This window comes from Octopus bimaculoides, chromosome 4, assembly GCF_001194135.2.
Source record: "Octopus bimaculoides isolate UCB-OBI-ISO-001 chromosome 4, ASM119413v2, whole genome shotgun sequence".
Lineage (NCBI taxonomy): Eukaryota > Metazoa > Mollusca > Cephalopoda > Octopoda > Octopodidae > Octopus > Octopus bimaculoides.
The window spans coordinates 89237568-89256964 of NC_068984.1; the positions used below are offsets into that span (position 1 = coordinate 89237568).

Sequence of the window (19397 nt, forward strand, 5' to 3'; positions counted from 1 at the left end):
GTGTTTCAAATAAGTACTGACAATTGAAGGTGATTGCAAAGACAAAGAACTGCCTGTTTTTTTTTAACAGTGAGAACATTGGACAAAATATGTTATTGACATTAATAGTTTGTACCTCAGCTAATTACTGTTGAGAACTGCATAATCCATGTGTCATGTTAGAGATCTAAAAGGCATTTTCGAATTTCATTATTTTCTTTAATCCAGGCAACGCTGGATATTTCTGCTAGTATTAAATAAAATCTTACCTGTACTAATGCAGAAAGTGAAACTGGAATCATTTTCCCATCAGATTCCATTATCATGGCATGAACCATTCCTGAGAAGTGAGCTATGGCTATAATAGAACGTAGTGCCATATAGAAGCCATTCAGACACATCATAATAAGGGTCAACAAGAAAGCAATGAAATAATGATTATTTAGGGCTCCAATGCAGTTGTTGGTCCAGACACAATGATGGTCAAAGCGATGAACACATCGATTACAAATGCCTAAAAACAATGAAAATATAGATATGAAAATTTCAGCAACAAATATATTGATTTCAAATTTGGCACAAGGCCAGCAAGTTTAGAAGAGGGAATAAGTCGATTACCTCAACCCCAGTACTCAACTGGTACTTATTTTATCAACCCAAAAAAGATGAAAGGCAAAATTGACCTCAGAAGAATTTGAACTCAGAACATAAAGACAGACAAATTACCCAGTGTGCTAATGATTCTACCAGCTCACTTCCTTAAACACACACACACACACATTAAAATAACTTCTCATGCAGCTACAATTACAATTCACCAACAAACAACAAGCACATGTTTTATACCATCTCAATGAGATTTCTTACTTTAGCATGAAACCATAGATATAATCAGGTGAAATGTGAGATTGTGATATCTATGCTATTTTTAAGAATTTTAATAGTGCAAATGGAAATTAGTCACAAATAGGAATAAAATTAAGGTATCTAATAATTAAACTACATTTCCAAGCACTATGAAAAATTCTTGGTCTAAAATTCTTAGAGACAACAGTGTATGAAGGAACACTGATATGGAGCAAAAACCAATTATCATTTCCTCATAGATTGCAGAAGTTTCTTGTAACTTTCTCCTTCAAACAAATTAAAACTACTTCAGAAAAGGCTTAGTTGACTAATTGGACACAAAGTACAAATTCTTAATGAACAATTTCTTCATTAAAAAAATATGATTAATCCTGGCATTGCATTTGATTGAAATAGTCATGCTTTTCCCTCATGCACAATAATGATGGAAACTTCTTTTGGACAACTAATATTTTCCTTTCACATTGGCAATCATTTCATCAGTGGACAATGTAAATGATCATTGTAAGTGGAGGTAACTTTTAACTGATCTTGAAAACATTTTATTTACTGATAAACAACAATATTCAAGCAGTTATCATCAAAAGAAATATTAACATTTGGAGGATTTCTGTTCAACTTTTACCACTTTACTCAAAAACTTTTGATGCCAACATGTTGTTTCTCTTTTTTGTTAAATTTTATGAAAAAGGTAAGACATATTTGTGCCTTTAAATATACTTTTCTCAATACCAATATAAGGTTTGTAGAGATGGCTTGTTCCTGGAGAAGCTTAATCCTTTTATTTTATATGTCTCAATGTATAAACTTGTAAATATCTAAAAGAAATAGTTTCATTTTCATGCAACTTCATCACAACTAAATCAATAGTAACCTAAAATGATTCAGAAGAGTCAGTGCTTAAGTCTGATTTCACAGTGTTTAGTTGATGCAACATAAATTTCCCTTCTGGATAGAACACTAGGCTATTTCAATTAACATTCCAATATAAATTTGGTACCTGTTCCTGTCAGCTATCTGAATTGAAAAATGCCTGTAATGAAATATAAATCAAGACTTCAGTCATTTTACTTCTAATTAAGATAGGATTAGTTTCCAGTAGCAAGTAGGTTCAATGTTATTACATAACTAACTTTACTTGTTGAACAACTGACCAGAAAATATCCATCTCAACTACAGCTTTACAACAGATAATAATAAACTATCACTAGTTTTGCTAATGATGGCTGTAATCTCTGTAAGGGTGATAAACAATTCTAAACTTCCCCTATACTTCAATATATTTTTAAATGACTTAGAGGGGGAAATGATACTGCCTATTGTCTCCAAATAAGAAAAGAAAAAATACATTAGATATAAATACAAAATATCATTCCTTAAATTTAAAGAAACTGGTTGTTCTGACATCAGTCAATTCAATTAAGAACATAAAGTGAGATATATTGGTGTGCTGTGAGAAGAAATGTCTAACATTTGGAGAAAGATCTATCTCCAGGGAATGGAAGTAACTAGAAAAACAATTTTTTTCATAAAGTTAAAATAATTCTCTTTCCTGAATTTACTAATTAGGGAAGTAACATCATATCCAATGAAATCTTATGAAAATAGCTAATATTCATTCTATTCACAAGTTGTACTGGGAAGTTATGCATAAAACTAATCAAATAGTTGATATATATATATATATATATATATGTATGACACATAGTCAGTCAAAGATACATCTGCTTTATTTTAACATTAGTCCATTTTATAACAGGTTAAAAAGATCATAAAACTAAATACAATGAAATAAATATCATTAGACAAAATAAGTATCAAATATCAATAGATAACACCAAAAAAATGAATTAATAAATCATTGAAAAACAAAATCAAAAACACTTACTACAATGTTTTGACCGGGCTGGTTTAACAAAATTGCAAGTCTTACAAACAGTTTTCTTCTTATAGAGGACACCATCAAAGGCATAAATCGAAATGAAGAGAGCATGGTTGTTTTGGGTGATTTCTCCAGGGTCTGCATTACATAACTTGTAGAAAGCCAAGAGGTTAAGAAAAAGCAATAACATGGGAACAAATACATGGTTGTCATCGTGGTAAATACCATACAATATTGGGAAGATATCAATGACAACAATGGCATGACCACATAGAACCAAGGTACCAAAGACAATCTGCATTGTTGGATTTCTGGAAAGAAAAGTAAAATAAGTTTCTTTTAGAAATGTAAATTTGTTTAAAATAATAAAATTAATTTATATATAATTTCTTTCTAATTCTATAAAAAATATATATACATGAGGCTGTGCAGTAAGGCGTTTGCTTCTCAACTGCATGGTGCTGGGTTCAATCCCACTGCATAGCACTTTAGGCCAGTGTCTTTAATTATGGTCCCATACTGAGAAAAGCCTTGTGAGTGGATTTGGTATACAGAAACTGAAATAAGCTGATTGCATGCATACATACATATATACATACATACATACATATATATATTGTATAAATGATCACGATGGGTAAAGCCAAAACAATGCGAATTAATGTAGACTTACCTTGTATTCAATATTTCAGGGTTATAAACCCCATTTTCAAGAAATTGACAAATGTTGCCGGTGTGAGCATGTGTGGAGTGAACATGCGCAGAAACCAGCTAGTTTCCTGTAACTCCCTTCTATTGTTGATCTTGGGTTTTTTTTGGTGTATGAGGATAGCCTCAGAGATTCTAAGGTTGCCTCTATTCCACTGTGTTGCCTCGATGTGCACTGTGAATTCCCAGGTCTGGCATTTCAGTAGATATTTCTTCATGGAAGTGTCTACCTGCATGTGTTCCTTAATGCATACATGCAGTTTTCTTGTCATGCTTCCAATGTAGGATGTGCCACATTTGCCACAGATGATCTCATATATGACATAGGTCTTCTGGCACAATTCAGGGTCAGTTCGATAATGTGAACTCCTCAGAGTAGTGAGAGGTGTTGTTCTTGGACAGAGCTTTTCTCAGGGAAGGGTCAGTGTGCACTATCTGTATGTCGAGTCCTTCTCTGCGAACTGTGTGTTGTATCGCTGCAGTAGTTCTGTCGTCAAAAGTGTTGTAGCTTTAGGAAGCATGTGCTGGACTTGGGAGTATGATGGTTCTTCTGGGGTTTATTGACCTTGATGTTCTTCAGGTGCCGTTGTTTAGCTAAAGATGGTGGGTACCCATTCAGAGTTAGGTCTCTGAGGAACTGTTTGGTGTTGACAGCTTTGTCAGTCACGTTGCTGCAATTGTTGTTTATACGTGCAATCTTGTTTCTCATGTATGCGTCTTTGGCTCTGGTGGGCAAGGTTGATTGGCAGTGGATGAAAAGTTTCTAATAGTGGCTTTCCTATAGAATTTGGTAAATATGGAGCATTCCTCTGTGATCTTGAGTTGAAAGTATGCATTAAGGAACACATGCAGGCAGACACTTCCATGAAGAAATATCTACATAAACGCCAGACCCAGGAGTTCACAGTGCACATCAAGGCAACACAGCAGAACAGGGGCAACCTTAGAATCTCTGAGGCCATCCTCATACGCCAAAAGAAACCCAATTTCAACAATAGAAGGGAGTTACAGGAAGCTAGCTGGTTGCTACCGCAACACTCTTCTGCACATGTCCACTCCACACATGCTCACATATATGCACATTGGCAACATTCATCAATTTCTTGAAAATGGGGTTATAACCCCAAAATATTGAATACAAGGTAAGTCTAGATTAATTCACATATTTGTTTTTTTTTTTGTGATTTACTTTGCATTTACTTCGCATTGTTTTGGCTTAACTCATGATCTTTTATACAATGTATTCTACACAATGCTTCATAGTAATTATTCCATTATAATCTATACACACACACACACACACACACACACACATATATATATACACATACATACATATATATAAATATGTATGTGTATTTGTGTTTTTCTCCTACCACCTCTTTACAACTGGTGTGTGTTTATTTGGTTTGTTTATGTCTCATAACTTAGTAGTTCGGCAAAAGAGACCAATAGAATAAGTACCAAGGTTAAAAGAAAAAATTAAGTGCTGGGGTCGATTTGTTAGACAAAACCCTTCAAGGTGATGCCCCAGCTTGGCCACAGAGCAATGACTGAAAGAAGTAAAAGATAAAGATATATATTCAATCTACTCAGCTAAGCAAACATGGCAGTATGGTTAAGAAGTAGTTTCACAACTTCACCATTCCTGATAGAATCCTTTTGTGCAACTCTTGAACAAGAATTTTGTCCCAGCCTTGTGCAGCCTTGAAGGATATACTCAATCCATCACCTAGATGAACACCATCACATGGATCTTGAGTGTCTTTAGTAGACTCCACTCTATTGCAAGAATTCAAGCAGGTTTTGAGACTGAGAATAACTTTTGCTGGTCAGTCCCAGAAGCTCTAAAATGACTATTGGTGTTATTCTTCCTCATCTTGCTAAGGTATTAAAAAGTAAAAGAAAAGGAAAAAGCAGCACACTGCTATTTTCACAACTAGTTTGGAATAGAAAGGTGAGCAAATTACAAGACTTGAAGTCAGTCATTATTCAATCATCATTCCAAGTTGCCAAAAGAGACCCTCACATATGTACAGGAAAAAATTTTCTCTTCTTTAAATTTTCTCTTCTTTCACCTCATCATCATTTTTCCTATGCTTCCATGAGTTGCATAGTATCTTGTCATTTATAGCACTTTGTTAACTTCTTTGTGAGGTCCAGCCTCTTGGGATCAACTTTCACCTCTTCTTCCCAAGTCTTTCTTGGCCTTCTTTCACAATGTCCTTCAGATGGATTACTCGGCACATTTTTAAAGTCAATTTCCATCTTCCATCAGCATCACAAGCCTGTACCAGCATATTCTCCCTAGCATGCTACATCTGACTTCTTTTATACGACCTTACTTTTCTCTTAGCCTATCTGTGCTTTGTTATTCATACATATTAATATAGTATGTAAGTTTTTTTAAAGATATATATATCCTGTACTTAAACTTGGTTTTTATGTGTCCTACTGAAAGAGTAAAATATATTTTTAGAATTTTAAATCTATATTTTCTCTTTGGAAAGAATTGTCAAATTAATTAACATATTTGCTAATTGAAGACTGATTTTTTTTTATACTGTTTCACAAAATCTGATAAAGAGGTAAGGACAAGTTTTCCTTAAGAATGAGTTAATCCTACACATTTTGATAAAAACAGCTAAATATTAGAATTGAAAAGGTTTGGAAATTCTACAGTTTATGGAATAGTAACTCAGTAAGTGATTGATACAAATGAATTTGTTTTGAACAAAATGTTGATTTTTGATTATCACTAGCTGATTAACATCTGGAGTAGGAGTGAACCTAAATATTGTTTTATGAATATGCCCACTCCAATCAAATATGACAGTCTAATAATAAACAATGATGACTGTGCATATCAAATAAGTATATTTAAACATATGAAGTTATCATACCTACCTTTGGAAGTATACATAGTGAAAGATTTTTGAACTCCAATCTACAACTGATTTGGGGATGAAGAAGAGCAAACCCTAAAAAATAAAGTTTTAATAAGAATACATTATTTCTGTCTGTTCCAAATTTGATGATGTTAGCAGAGAGTAACTGAAACCATACTTCACATATAGAACTGGCAGATGAACGAAAATAGCTCAGTACTACGAAAGCCTTCGTACAATCTCAAAAATTGATGACAGAAACATCACCATCATAGTTGATGATTTTAATAGTTACATTGGGGAATATGGTGTACATATATATCATAATCATGACACAAGAAATAGAGTTTCAGGTACCTAAAGTACCCAAATGGTCTAACTATTTGCAATACAAATTCCATAAAGCAAGTTCAACAACTTTCATCAGCCATTCAAGTGGGCATGGGAACCAGATTGATTTTGTACTTATCAGAAAATGAACCAAGCTGATGGTTGAGAACATAAAATCATCCATCTGGTGAGGAATGTATCATTCAGTTTCTATTGGTATCAACTAGTACTGTTTGCAAGTTTTACACATTACATGAAGGAGGAAGTGACAGAGAATTATACCATAGAAACTGAACATTTGCACCAAACAACCTGTCACAAGTTACAAATTTATAACCTGGAGCCAGGTTCCAAATAAGGAATTTGTGACTAGTATCCCTGGATAACACACTGGAAAAATAACGGAATGAACAGGGCTAAGCAACATGTTTAGAAATAGCAAAAGAAAATGGTACCAGAGTGTAATACTAACTTACTTGTTCAGAAGCAAGATGTTCAAGAGAGAAGCTACATAGAAGTTTTCTGTTAAGTGGATAGGAGGCTTTAAATTTTGATGAGTATAAACTGAATTAGTATGAACTGAGGGGAAGTGAGACTGGTTTTTCTTTTGTAATGATACAAAGAAAGAGTCATGTAACTGTTATTGAGACAGGGCTTTGTTATTTTTAATTTTTTTTTTTTTTGAACGAGAAAGTATGATAGCAAGGGTCTTCTTAACACTTTAGCGTTTAAACCAGCCATATCCAGCCAAAATATTCTACCTGTTTTTTGATAAAGCCTCTTACACCTACCTTACAATGTCATTCTAAAAAAAAATAATCGCATCATTGAAATCTTAAAGCTATAATATAATATGTGATTAATTCAAAACAATGTGAATAAATAAGCATTATATTTAACAGAGTAATCTGAATGCTAAAGGATTCAAGTGGAACTAACAAAGAGGCCAATTACTGATGTTAGATTTAGCATGGTTAGTGAAACTATCAAGTAGATAAATATCAGCAAGTAAGTCTTTCAAGAGCAGTTGCTGAAGTGTTGAAAGTGTCAAGCTATCTAAGTTATACAAAGTGTTCAGGTTAAATTTTATGATTTTTATGCCTTCTTTTTTTCAGAAACAGCTTGATGTATTGGTGAACAGTGAATGATATTGGAGAGCTTAAAGATTAAAGTTGTAATTGAGAAAAAATTAGCTGACATGGAGGGCTGGAGGCCATCTAAATACTGGAAAAAAGGTTACCTGTATCATGATGATCCATGCTGGTTATCAAAATGCTGACATCATGACTGCTGCTCAATGTTCTTAACAGGGACAGCTGCAACAGAGACTACAAAGTTGTGGCCTGCAGGAAGGGACACAACAGGCATTCTGACTGCATCTACATGCCAGAATTAACCCCCACATCTTTGAACAGGGTCTGATGCTCAGTTCAGATGGCTATGTGAAGCTGCTGGATATTGTGGTCAACCCCTAGCTGGAGAGGATTGTTGTTGGATAGCCATAAGTGGTAGTAAGATTCTCCTCCTTGCCATACCTCAAGAAAGAGTCAGAAGTGGTTGTCAGAATTTTTATGACTTCCCCAGCCCAAATTTCTGTACTTCTGATTCCTCTAATTGTAAACTCATGGATTACTATGTGTGAGCCACAGTTGAGAAAGACACAATGGCTTTGCTGCAACATCAAGGCTGAGCTGGTGGCAAAGATCAAGGAGGGGTTCAAAAATCTTTCCAGGGACACAAGGAGCAATGCATGTGCCAGGTTCCAATGTCATCTTGAGACTATGGTGGAAGCTAAGGGAAGCTACTCAGAGTAAACTGTTATCTCCCAGTCATAATCTAGTTCAATGGTTCCCAATGTGGTGGCCATGGACCTCTGGTGGTCTGCAAAGGTAGTACCAGCAGTCCGCGAACTAAATTCAAAATTTCATATATATATATATATACACACACATAAGGATAAGCATATTAAAAGGGGTCTGTGGGAAAACTCATTTAAATAAAAGGGTTGGGAGCCACTGTGTAAAGGTCAGGAACCACTGATCTACCTAATACTTTTTGATTTTTTAAAATACTTTTATTTTGGATGTCGTCTTTACCTTTTATGCAAACAGTCAAATTTAACCTGGTCACCTTGTATATGTTAAATAGGTCATACATGTATCATTCTGAACAATAACAAGAGCAAAGAGATGTACAGGAAAGGGCATGTCATCACAATAACTGAGGGAGTTTTAACAAAAGTAGTTCTAATTTGGATGAGATGCAGTTTATGTTTGGGTTAGGGCCACAGGTTTCATGCCTGGTGATTGAAACACATTAAGGAGAGATGTGCAAGCCATATGTATGAAAATGCTGTTAGCAAGGTTAAGTTTGGCATCAAGTTTAGAGAGTAATTTAGTATACAAGTAGATGTCCACTAGAGCTCTGTCATCCATTTGTATCTATTTGAAAGGATTGGTTGCATTGGTGAGATTTTTATATGTCGATGAGATGGTCCTCTATCAAAAAGTGCTAATTAGTGACAGAGAACATGAAGTTGCACCACTCTCTGTGAAATGATCTTGCTTGATTCATAGAAAGTAGATTAGAATTTAATAGTGCATACTCAATTCAAACAAAGGATATGTAAGAGTGGGATCTATTACTAGTTGTCAGAAAAGCAGGACCAATGATTTAGTTCACTAAAGGAACCTCTTAAAACAAAATCATAGACTGCTCAGATAACTCACTAGAGGTAGTTAATAGTTTCTCTTACACAGATGATATAATCAATGCTTGAGGTGGTTTTAGAAATTTAGGAGCTGTTGTCCTAAACGTAATAAAGGTTTCTCTTTCTATATGAGAAGCAGATAGTATGAAGCAGTTAAACAGATAGTTAGACATGGACATGATAATGAGAACAACAATGATGGGCTGACAATGATGTGTCAGTATTCCATTCAGGAATAAATATGACACTGATATTTAATTTTATATATCTTAATCTCTATTGTTAGAACTATAAGTGAACCATAATTTGTACCAGCCAATAAAGTTACTAGCAATATTAATCAAATCTCCCTCAAATTCCAACATACCATCATAGAGGAGGAGGACACAGTGGCTAAGCAGTATCATGTGCATTGTTTTGTAAAAAGATAATACAGTCATAAATGAAATACCTTTGATCATAAATCTGATCAATCTTAACTAACATCATCATTATGTAATGTCCCTTTTCCATTTTGGCATGAACTGGACTGGTGAGAGTGACATCCATGTGAGTGCATGGGGTTTATATACCGTAAAAACCCATGTAATTTGTGCAGCTGTGTAATTTACGCCTCTACTCAAGTAAAATTCACCCCCAAAAGTTTTCAGAATAGCCAATATGGCCAGGGGAAAAAGGTTTTCAATATAGTTGTATTTAGCATAATTTCACTAACTTATTAGATTTTATTAAATTTTCATTAAATAAAAATAATTTCTGTTTAACAGGTATCACATTAAATGCTATTAAATTACAAAGTGTTTGTGTTGTTTATAATAATACTAACTGACCTCATGATTTCAAAAATGACAGCTAATTGTAGTATTTTATATATAAATATGGATAGTAAATCAAATTAATACACTTGTCAATGTTATCTAGTGGTTGTCTTTTGAGATATGACATCAATCATCGTTTGTTACTGAAAGAATGCTAGTTCACACATACAAACTAGCATTTATGCACCCCCTAAAGTTTATTTTTATTTTTGTGAAAAAAATGCGTAAATTACATGGGTTTTTACGATATTACCATAGGTTGTATAAAGCAGATCACCCCAATCTGAATGAACAATGCACTAACAAGAACACAAACACTCTCAAATATTAATCTTTATTTCACTTGTAATAAGACACCAATGGAGAAAATATATTATTACATGTGGTCTTATCTTTCCACAGCCTAAATACAATTATAATCAACCAGCACACACAGATAATGACTCAAACTTTATATCTATGTCTTATGTGCAATTATCATAGAAAAATGTGATCAGTGCTAGGTAAGTAAACCAAATACTTGGGAATGTTACCTTGGATATGGTATTCTTCATCCATCCCAGAGGTCCATTGATACAGGAGGGGTGTTCTCCACAGATGCAGACAACAGTAATACAGGAAAAGATCAGCAGGTAACCAATGAGTAGTGTCAAAAATTCCATTGCGAATGGCATGGAGCTGAAATAAAACGTTCATCAGTGAGTTATTTTAGAATCTGTAGGCAATGGTTTGTATTATGAATAAACAAATTTCTATAACTAAATTCATCTCGTTCCTGCCCATCCAGCTCCCAATCTCCTTTTGCAATTTTGTGAATTTACTCTCCAATCCCCATTACACTTCACAATATACACCACCCTGTAACTTGAGTGTATGGTCCCTGCCTCCACCCTATCCCTTCTTCACTCCCTTTTTCTGTCTCCACATGGAGTAGCCATGTTTCTCCTCTAATGCAAGACATCCTTTTGTCTTTTGATACTTCTCCCATGTCAATTGAAGCATCTTATCCTGCAAGTGGTTGGCATTGGGAAGGGTATCCAGTCATAGAAACCATGTCAAAGCAGACAGCAGAGCTTGGTGCAGTCTTCTGACTTGCCAATTCCTACCTAACCATCCAACCCATGCCAGCATGGAAAAAGGATGTTTGATGATGATGATGATGAAACACAAAAGATTACAGTGCCAGACAACCTATGTAAATACATATGGGCATAGGGTGTAGATAGCAATTTTTTATCTTTATCCTGAAGGCCTCTGCCTTTCACCCTTGAAAACTGGGTTTTTTTCTTCCTTAGTATTTGTAGTGGCGCATACATTTGTGCCCATATATATATGTGTATGTTTGTGTGTGTGCATGCAGGCATGCAGACACACTGTTTGGTAGCATATGCAGCATACAATTTTGTACATACTTTGTATGTATGACTGTACATACAATGTGCAGCATACATGCAATGCATATAGTTAGTGCTTTTATTTACTGATCTATTCATTTCATTTCAGCTCTGCTTGTCCCCACCCACATTTTTTCATTATGATTCTGACCACTCCTTACTTCTTTTTAACTCTTAATATTTTCTACATTACTGATCTCAATTCTCTACCAGCTGCATTTCACATTGCCCGTGTGTTAGGTTGCATTATTGTGTATGAGTCATTTTTGTTTTTTGTTGTTATTTTCTTTTTGTTCATTTGTCTTTTACCTTTGTTCTCACTAACCTCACCTAGTTTTACTTTCACCACTTCTCTCCCATTTCAAAACTTTGACTACTTGCTACTCACATCATTTCCCACAGGCTTCTCTCTCTCACACACACACACACACACACACACACACACACACACACACACACAATACTCTTTCTTTCATTTTTTTATTGGTATTTTGCAACCAAGACAACATGTTTTCATATATCTCCACCACCACCACAACTGAAAGACATGACACAAGGGTTAGAACTATTTGTTACTCCTAACAATAAATGACATCACTGAACTCTTTTAATAACTCTTATCAGATACAGGGAGTGTGTACAAATAAATACAATGTATTATCTGTAAATGTTATTATAATTAAGTATAGAAAATTTACAAGGATTCATAAAGAGAGTAAATATACAGGCATATCTTGGCATAAGTTGTTTCGATTTAAGTTGTTCTCAATTATATGTCAGTTTTCAAAAATAATATATCTTCTTGTCTTCTTGCCTTTAACCCGCCAATGCGGAGTATAGGCCACTTATAATTGAATTCCGTGTCGCATAATTTCTCGCTTCTGTACTTATACTCTGCCATGAATGTCCCCCTTTCTCTAGTTCCTTTTGTGTTGATCTACGCCACAAGTTCTTAGGCCTACCCCTCTTTCTATATCCATCCGGATTCCACTGTAAAGCACTTTTCGTTGCATTTGGTGTGTACTTTCTAATTGTGCTACCAATCCACTTCCACTTTTTCTTAAATATTTGCTCTCTAATCGGAACTTGATTCGTTCTTTGCCAATATATGGAAAAATTTAAAAATCAAGTCATTTTTCTTGACTTTACGTCTGTCTGCCACAAATATTAGAATTGTAAAATCACTAGAAAACCATTAAAAGCACATAAAATCATGTTACTGTGTAATAAATAAGAATAAAAGCATATAAAATCATATTAAAATACGTACAGTAAATGTTAAGATACACACCATAAAGCAGTGTAACTTAGTGAATAAAATCATGAAATCAGCTGTGTTGTTTTATTTATCAGTCTTTCGGAGCTCATATTGTACTGTAGTTCCAATATCTACCGTTAGGAGTCATTATCACTCATGATTCCCGTGACTGTTTTGAATTCAGATTTGTTTTCGTCTGTTTATCGGTTACTTTCTCATTCTCATTCATGGCTCCTAAGAAAATTCATAGTGAAAGTGCTAAGTGTCATGCTATAATGCTAGAAGATAAACTGGCTATTAGAAAACGCCACGAAAAAGGAGAAAAAGTGGTAGCAATTGCACAATCTTTGGGATGAGTTGGACAACCGTATCATTGATTGTACATAATAAGAACCAGATCTTAGCACATATCAAATCTGAAGTCCCAAGGATGAGGAACACTGTAATCAATAAGAAAAAAATGATTTGTTTGTATGCTTAAAATAGGTTTTTATTAACCATGTATTTTAGCACATACCAAACATATCAAACTATGTATTATTGAAAATGCATTGATAAATAAAGTACAGAACTGGGAATGGTTATTATTGGTTTAGCCTACAGACAAGTAAATTTGGCCTAGCCTAGCTTAGAGACAAGTTAATTCGACTTAAGTCGTGTCTCCTGGAACCAATTAATGACGTAGGGTGAAGTATGCCTGTACTGAATTTACTTGGGTAAAAAAATTAAATATAGAAGCAGGATTAAAACCAAATGGCAATCTTTAAATCCTACTTTAACATGGATGTATTATAAGAATGCTGATTTCAAGTCTGTACTTCATTGCTCTAAAAGTCTATAGCAAGTATTTCTCAAGGCAAATACTGCCATATTATGGTGTTCTAACAATACATCCACATTAAGTAATAAAGGTTGCCATTTGGTATTAATACTGCTTCCATTACTAATACTTAATTTTTACAGACCTTGCTGGCTATTTGTGACACCAGAAACTGAATAGTCACAATTTTTCAATGTATTGTTAGCAGTGATATTTGGCTTGCATGCAGTGAGTGGACGCCTGCTGCTGAGAAAGTGCAAACACACTGAAACCATGTGATCTCACAGTTCTGCCACTGGTGCTGAATGATTTTTTTGTCTATTACTGATCTGTCTGTGCTTCTTAGCACTAATCATCTATACGAGAAGATTTTTCAAGGTGAACTCCACAGTATTACAACATTATAACAATATATTCATACAGAAATAAATTTATTTCTCAAAGGCGTGATAATGCTATAAATAGCGTGGTCAGGATAAATTATCCACATATTGCAGAAAAATACGTTACTGACCAGCCATGAGACTCGAACTCACATCTCTGTGATTATGCGTCAAGTGTAAACTGTTTGTTTACTTTCATCGTAAAGTTAAATATATTCATGCTAAGTAGGATATAAGATTGTAATTTAATATTCCAAAATTCTGGGTCAAAATTGGTGGGTAGCATTACACTTGAGTGTAAAACAATATAAAAGTGCAAAAATAAGCCTGCAAAAATAAAACTACCAAATGACAATCCCATGACATCTAACAGCTAATGTAAGCACTACATTGTCTGTAGCTCTGTAGGTCTAAAATATGTAATATGTAACAAACATATCCGATATTAGTAGTAGTGTAGGGGCATGTGCTGTAACAGCAAGTTGCTGCAGCCAACATTTGTTGGTGATTCCCTACGCATGGCAGATGACACCAGTCAAGCAACAATCCTCCAATCAATGGGTCTATTTTTCCACTGAATCATTGTTGGTGAGGGTTTTAAGAAGTCAGAGTGCAAATCCTGCCTCAACCTCTTTTGGTCACTTGTGACATGCAGAAGAAACATTAGGTCTATTTTTTGACATGTTGGTCCCCACACAGCACTAAAGCAATGTGAAATGAAGTGCTTTGCTTAAGAACATAACACGCTGCCTGTTTCAGGAATGAAAACCATGATCTGGCAGTTGTGAGTACAACACCCTCACCACTAGGCCACATGCCTTCATCCAATGATGATTGTTAATTCTGTTAGCACACTGATGGGTGTGGTTATACAACCAAGTGTTCAAAAGATTACAAAACTGAAAATATTACAGTTTAAAATATGAAAGTTGCATTACTGACATATCTTTACTTGTTTCCTTCATTGGACTGTGGCCATGCTGGAGCACTATCTTCAAAGATTTAGCTGAACAACTGACTCCAGTACCTCTTTTAAATTCTAGCACTTATTCAATCAGTCTCTTTTACAAAACTTCTAAGTTATGAGGATGTAAAGAAACCAACATCAGTTGACAACAAATCAAAGGAGTTAAAATGCAAAGACACAGAGAGATACATGTATACACACACACACACACATGTATATGTTTATGAATTTGTGTTGTAAGATTCCTGATGTGAAACTATCTGTTGAAACAGATATTGTTGTATTTTGAGATAGTCAAAGAATGGACTAAGCACAGCAGGAGCATACACAAGAATGGAAAGTGTCACTAAAGAGGTCACAGATGTGTGACGAAAGATTTCCAGACAATGGACATGAGTTAAAATAAGAACAGTAATAAACAAATGAAGAACAAATATATAGTGTGTGTGTGTTTATTTGGCAAAAAAAAAAAAAATGACCATCCCGAAATACAACAATATATATATATATATATATATATATATATATCAGGAGTGAAGGATCTATGTATGCAATGTATGCACTGCATGCCTTACTATTTTTCCACAATAAATAATTTTTGTGTAATATATAACTGGTTGTTGATAATTTTCACTAGATTCATTGTAGTCATATTTACTTTTATTTCGCATTCCTTCATTTATTATTATAAAGTGGTCAAGAGAAAGAATAGTAAAGGAAAGTAAGTTTTCTTACTGTTTGTTTTCAGTCATAGTAAGAGCAGATATTTCACTGCTTGCTTTCAGTCATAGTAAAAGCAGTGACCAAGACAGAAAAGCAGATGTTTTACTGCTTGCTTTCGGCCGTGTTAAGCCAGCAGACATGTCAACTTTTTTTTCTCTTGAAGTACTGATGTTTTTACTGTTCTGTGCAGAGTTTTCTTGACTATTTCACACATAGAGCAAAAAGAAGAACCGGTAATTTGTGTGTATGTGTGGAATTAAAAAGTAAAGTTTTCATCCATTTGTTCATGCCAATGCTTTAAAATTTAATTTTAGATACTTAAAGTTATTTAAGAAAGGTTATGCAAAAAAGTAAATTAGCATCTAAATTATACTAATGCATAAAGCTTTGATTCATTTAAAAAGATTATAACCCAGTAGAATTTCTCATGCGTTCAATCACCCCCAGAATGGCAAAAAGGTCAATTACTTCAGTTTTCTCTCTACTTTCCCTATCTGTGAAACAGATAAGAAGAATATTATCATTCTTGGAAAAGAGAAATCAAAGCTTAAGATAAAAATCAAAACCGAAGTGAGCAGCAAGGAATGTCATCATTATTTTGATTGAAAGTATTATGAATGGTCATAGTGAATGACAAGATGACCAATTCTGAACAATTTTTTGTTTCCTTATGTCTGTTAGTTTGTCAGTATAAGAACACATTTGCTCAGTTTTTAAGTGATATTGAAAACGAAATCATTTAATTGTATAGCTGTTACAAGTGAAGGTGGTAATTAAGCCAATGATTGAAAAAAAAAAACAGCATTTGTAGCTGTTGTGTTTGGGAGACTACAGACCTTCAAATGAAATCTTATTTGTCACATGTTTTGTGATTTGTTGATGAAAAGGAAAGGCTTCAAGAAAGGTTTAGGGAATAAGTCGATGTCAGTAAAGACAGAAAAGCTGCATCACTGACAGAAATTGTACATTGTTATACACATTCACTTAATTTGGTACTCTCTCAAACTAGTTCCCCAGTCACCCTTTGTCACTGATATATATGCATGTGTGCATGTATATATGTATGCATATTTATATGTATTTATATGTATACATATTTAATTTTTCACTGAACACTGGTAAAAACCAGAGAACTAGGAAGCAAGCATCCCTTAAAGGATTATAGGTCCTTGGCATAATCAAATTTATATTGTAAAAAAATTTATGAAAATGAATTTATATTAGTTTCTATTAATAAAATGGAGAAAATTGAAGTAGACATTTCTATGAAAGATATTCCGATTCCACCCAAAAAGGAGTATACTAAGGACCTAATTTAAAAAAAACAACTGAATTTATCCCTAGACTCAGATGGAAGGCATACCACTTTGATAAGAAAATGGATACACTAATAAATAGCAAAACTGAAGTGAAGGCCCAACTACCAGTGAAAATTTTTAAGACTAAGAGATACCCATCACCAAATAGTCACCTTGCCAGTTTTGAGGATGAATTATGGAAACTTATATGAAATGTTAAAGTTAAAAGATATCCCCCTAGAGGAAATGAGTACTTGATGAAGCTAAAATCTATCATATCGGAACTTAGAGGTAAAAATGGAATAATTGTTCATTCAGATAAGACTGGCAACTTGCACAATCTGGAAATAAATTACTACCATGAAATTTTGAAAAAAGAAATTACAAAAATCTCTAAAAAAAAAGATATGTTAAGAACTACTAACTTAATTTCTAAACAAATTATGGAGAATTACAAATTAGATGATAGAAGTGAACTTATTACTCCTAAAAGATCAAGGATTATTTTAAAGGATCACAAGGATAATTTTTATGGTAACCCTAAAGTTAGATTGATTTGCCCAGCGAAATCTGACCTGGATAAACTTAGTAAAGTTATTTTAGATAAGTATATACCAGTTCTTAAAGAAAAGATTAAGTTACAACTCTGGTCTAATACCTACAAGGTAATAGATTGGTTTAATAGCATTAAATATAAAGGTAGGAATAAATACATGCAAATAGATATTGATAGTTATTACTGTTCAATTAACCAAGTAGTTTTAAACAAAGCCCTTTTATTCACGAAAAATATTCAAATATAAATATGAATAAAATTAATGTTATTTTGACTGCCAGAAGAACAATTATAGAATTTGAAAACAAGTATCGATATAGCCATGGGCTCTGCAGATTCTGCCCAAGTTACAGATTTTGTTATTATTTATATTCTTTTTATCTTAGGAAGGGATTTTCCTGAACTTGCGAGAGGTTGATATAGGGATGGTGCCTTTTTACCATTAGGAACCTATCTAATAGGAAACTTGAACTATATAAGAAGAAATTTTACAGATTTTTAAAGAATGGAATGATATAAAACAGAATAATAATATGAGTAGTTATGAAAATATTTTGTGATTGTAAGATTAGAAGTAAATGTTTATTTTAAAATTATTGTAAACAAAAACATGTTTAGAGATGTAAAGTGAAATCTGATGGTAAGAATTTTTTTTACATAGGGGCAATGCAAAATTTTATCAAGAAATGCATCTCTAATCACATTTACACCTTTAATAATAGGAACAGCTTCTCTTGTACCAGCCTCAGTAAATTTATTTGAGACTTGAAAGACAAGAAAAAAGTTTTTCTGTGGAGTAGAAGATTGTAAGCAAGGCTGCTGCTTATAAGGATTGAGACTGGGTTTTCATGTGTTCACGCATGTAAAAGGGCTCTTAAAAACTACCATTAGATATATTATTATCATAAATAAATTAATTATATGCTAACACTACAAGTACATTGAATAGATATGTATATATAGATAATTAGAATTAAAAGTGAAAGAATAAATGTGAAACTATTAGTCTTATCACAGAACTAAAAGTGAAAGAATAAAAGTGAAACAATATTATATGACATTACAATATTACAATATAGGTGTCATTCTTTCACTTTTGACATGTAATACCAAACCAGTGCCAATGTTGTTTTGTTTTAATCTAAATGGAAAAAAAATTTCATGCTGACACTCATGGGGTCTGATATTATTACCATGTAAAATTTCATTTGATTTGGTTGAGCCATTTGAAAATGCTTTGGGAACAGACAGACAAAGAGATAAAGAATTTTATTCATACAGGCATACTTCGGCTTAAGTCGTTCTCGATTATCAGTCGGTTTTCAAGAATAACATATGGAAAAATAAAAATCAAGTCAAGTCATTTTATTCAACTGCACATGCCATAGAAAATCCACATGTCCATTCCTGAACTAACGTGCTCATAGTATATAAATGCATAATCTACACATCTCAACATAATTATGTGTACATAGGTGCCACGGAAAACCAATTCAAGTCTGTCTGCCAAAAATACTCATCATCATCATCATCATCATCGTTTAACGTCCGCTTTCCATGCTAGCATGGGTTGGACGATTTGACTGAGGACTGGTGAAACCGGATGGCAACACCAGGCTCCAGTCTGATTTGGCAGAGTTTCTACAGCTGGATGCCCTTCCTAACGCCAACCACTCAGAGAGTGTAGTGGGTGCTTTTACGTGTCACCCGCACGAAAACGGCCACGCTCGAAATGGTGTCTTTTATGTGCCACCCGCACAAGCCAGTCCAGGGGCACTGGCAACGATCTCGCTCGAAAATCCTACAGGAGCCAGTC

The 19397-nt window shown here is 34.0% G+C and overlaps 1 protein-coding gene across 2 annotated transcripts in view; it reads right to left on the bottom strand.

Annotated features, from left to right (window-relative positions):
* LOC106869980 (palmitoyltransferase ZDHHC4) overlaps positions 1-19397 on the bottom strand; it is a 41223-nt gene that overhangs the window by 2278 nt on the left and 19548 nt on the right. For both annotated transcript variants that reach the window (XM_014915929.2, XM_014915928.2), the window contains exons 2-5: positions 10716-10860; positions 6344-6417; positions 2735-3039; positions 249-493 (exon numbers count right to left, since the gene is read on the bottom strand). In XM_014915929.2, coding sequence (XP_014771415.1) covers positions 249-493; positions 2735-3039; positions 6344-6417; positions 10716-10856 — 765 coding nt within the window. In that variant the 5' untranslated portion in view covers positions 10857-10860. The remainder of the gene's footprint in view (positions 1-248; positions 494-2734; positions 3040-6343; positions 6418-10715; positions 10861-19397) is intronic.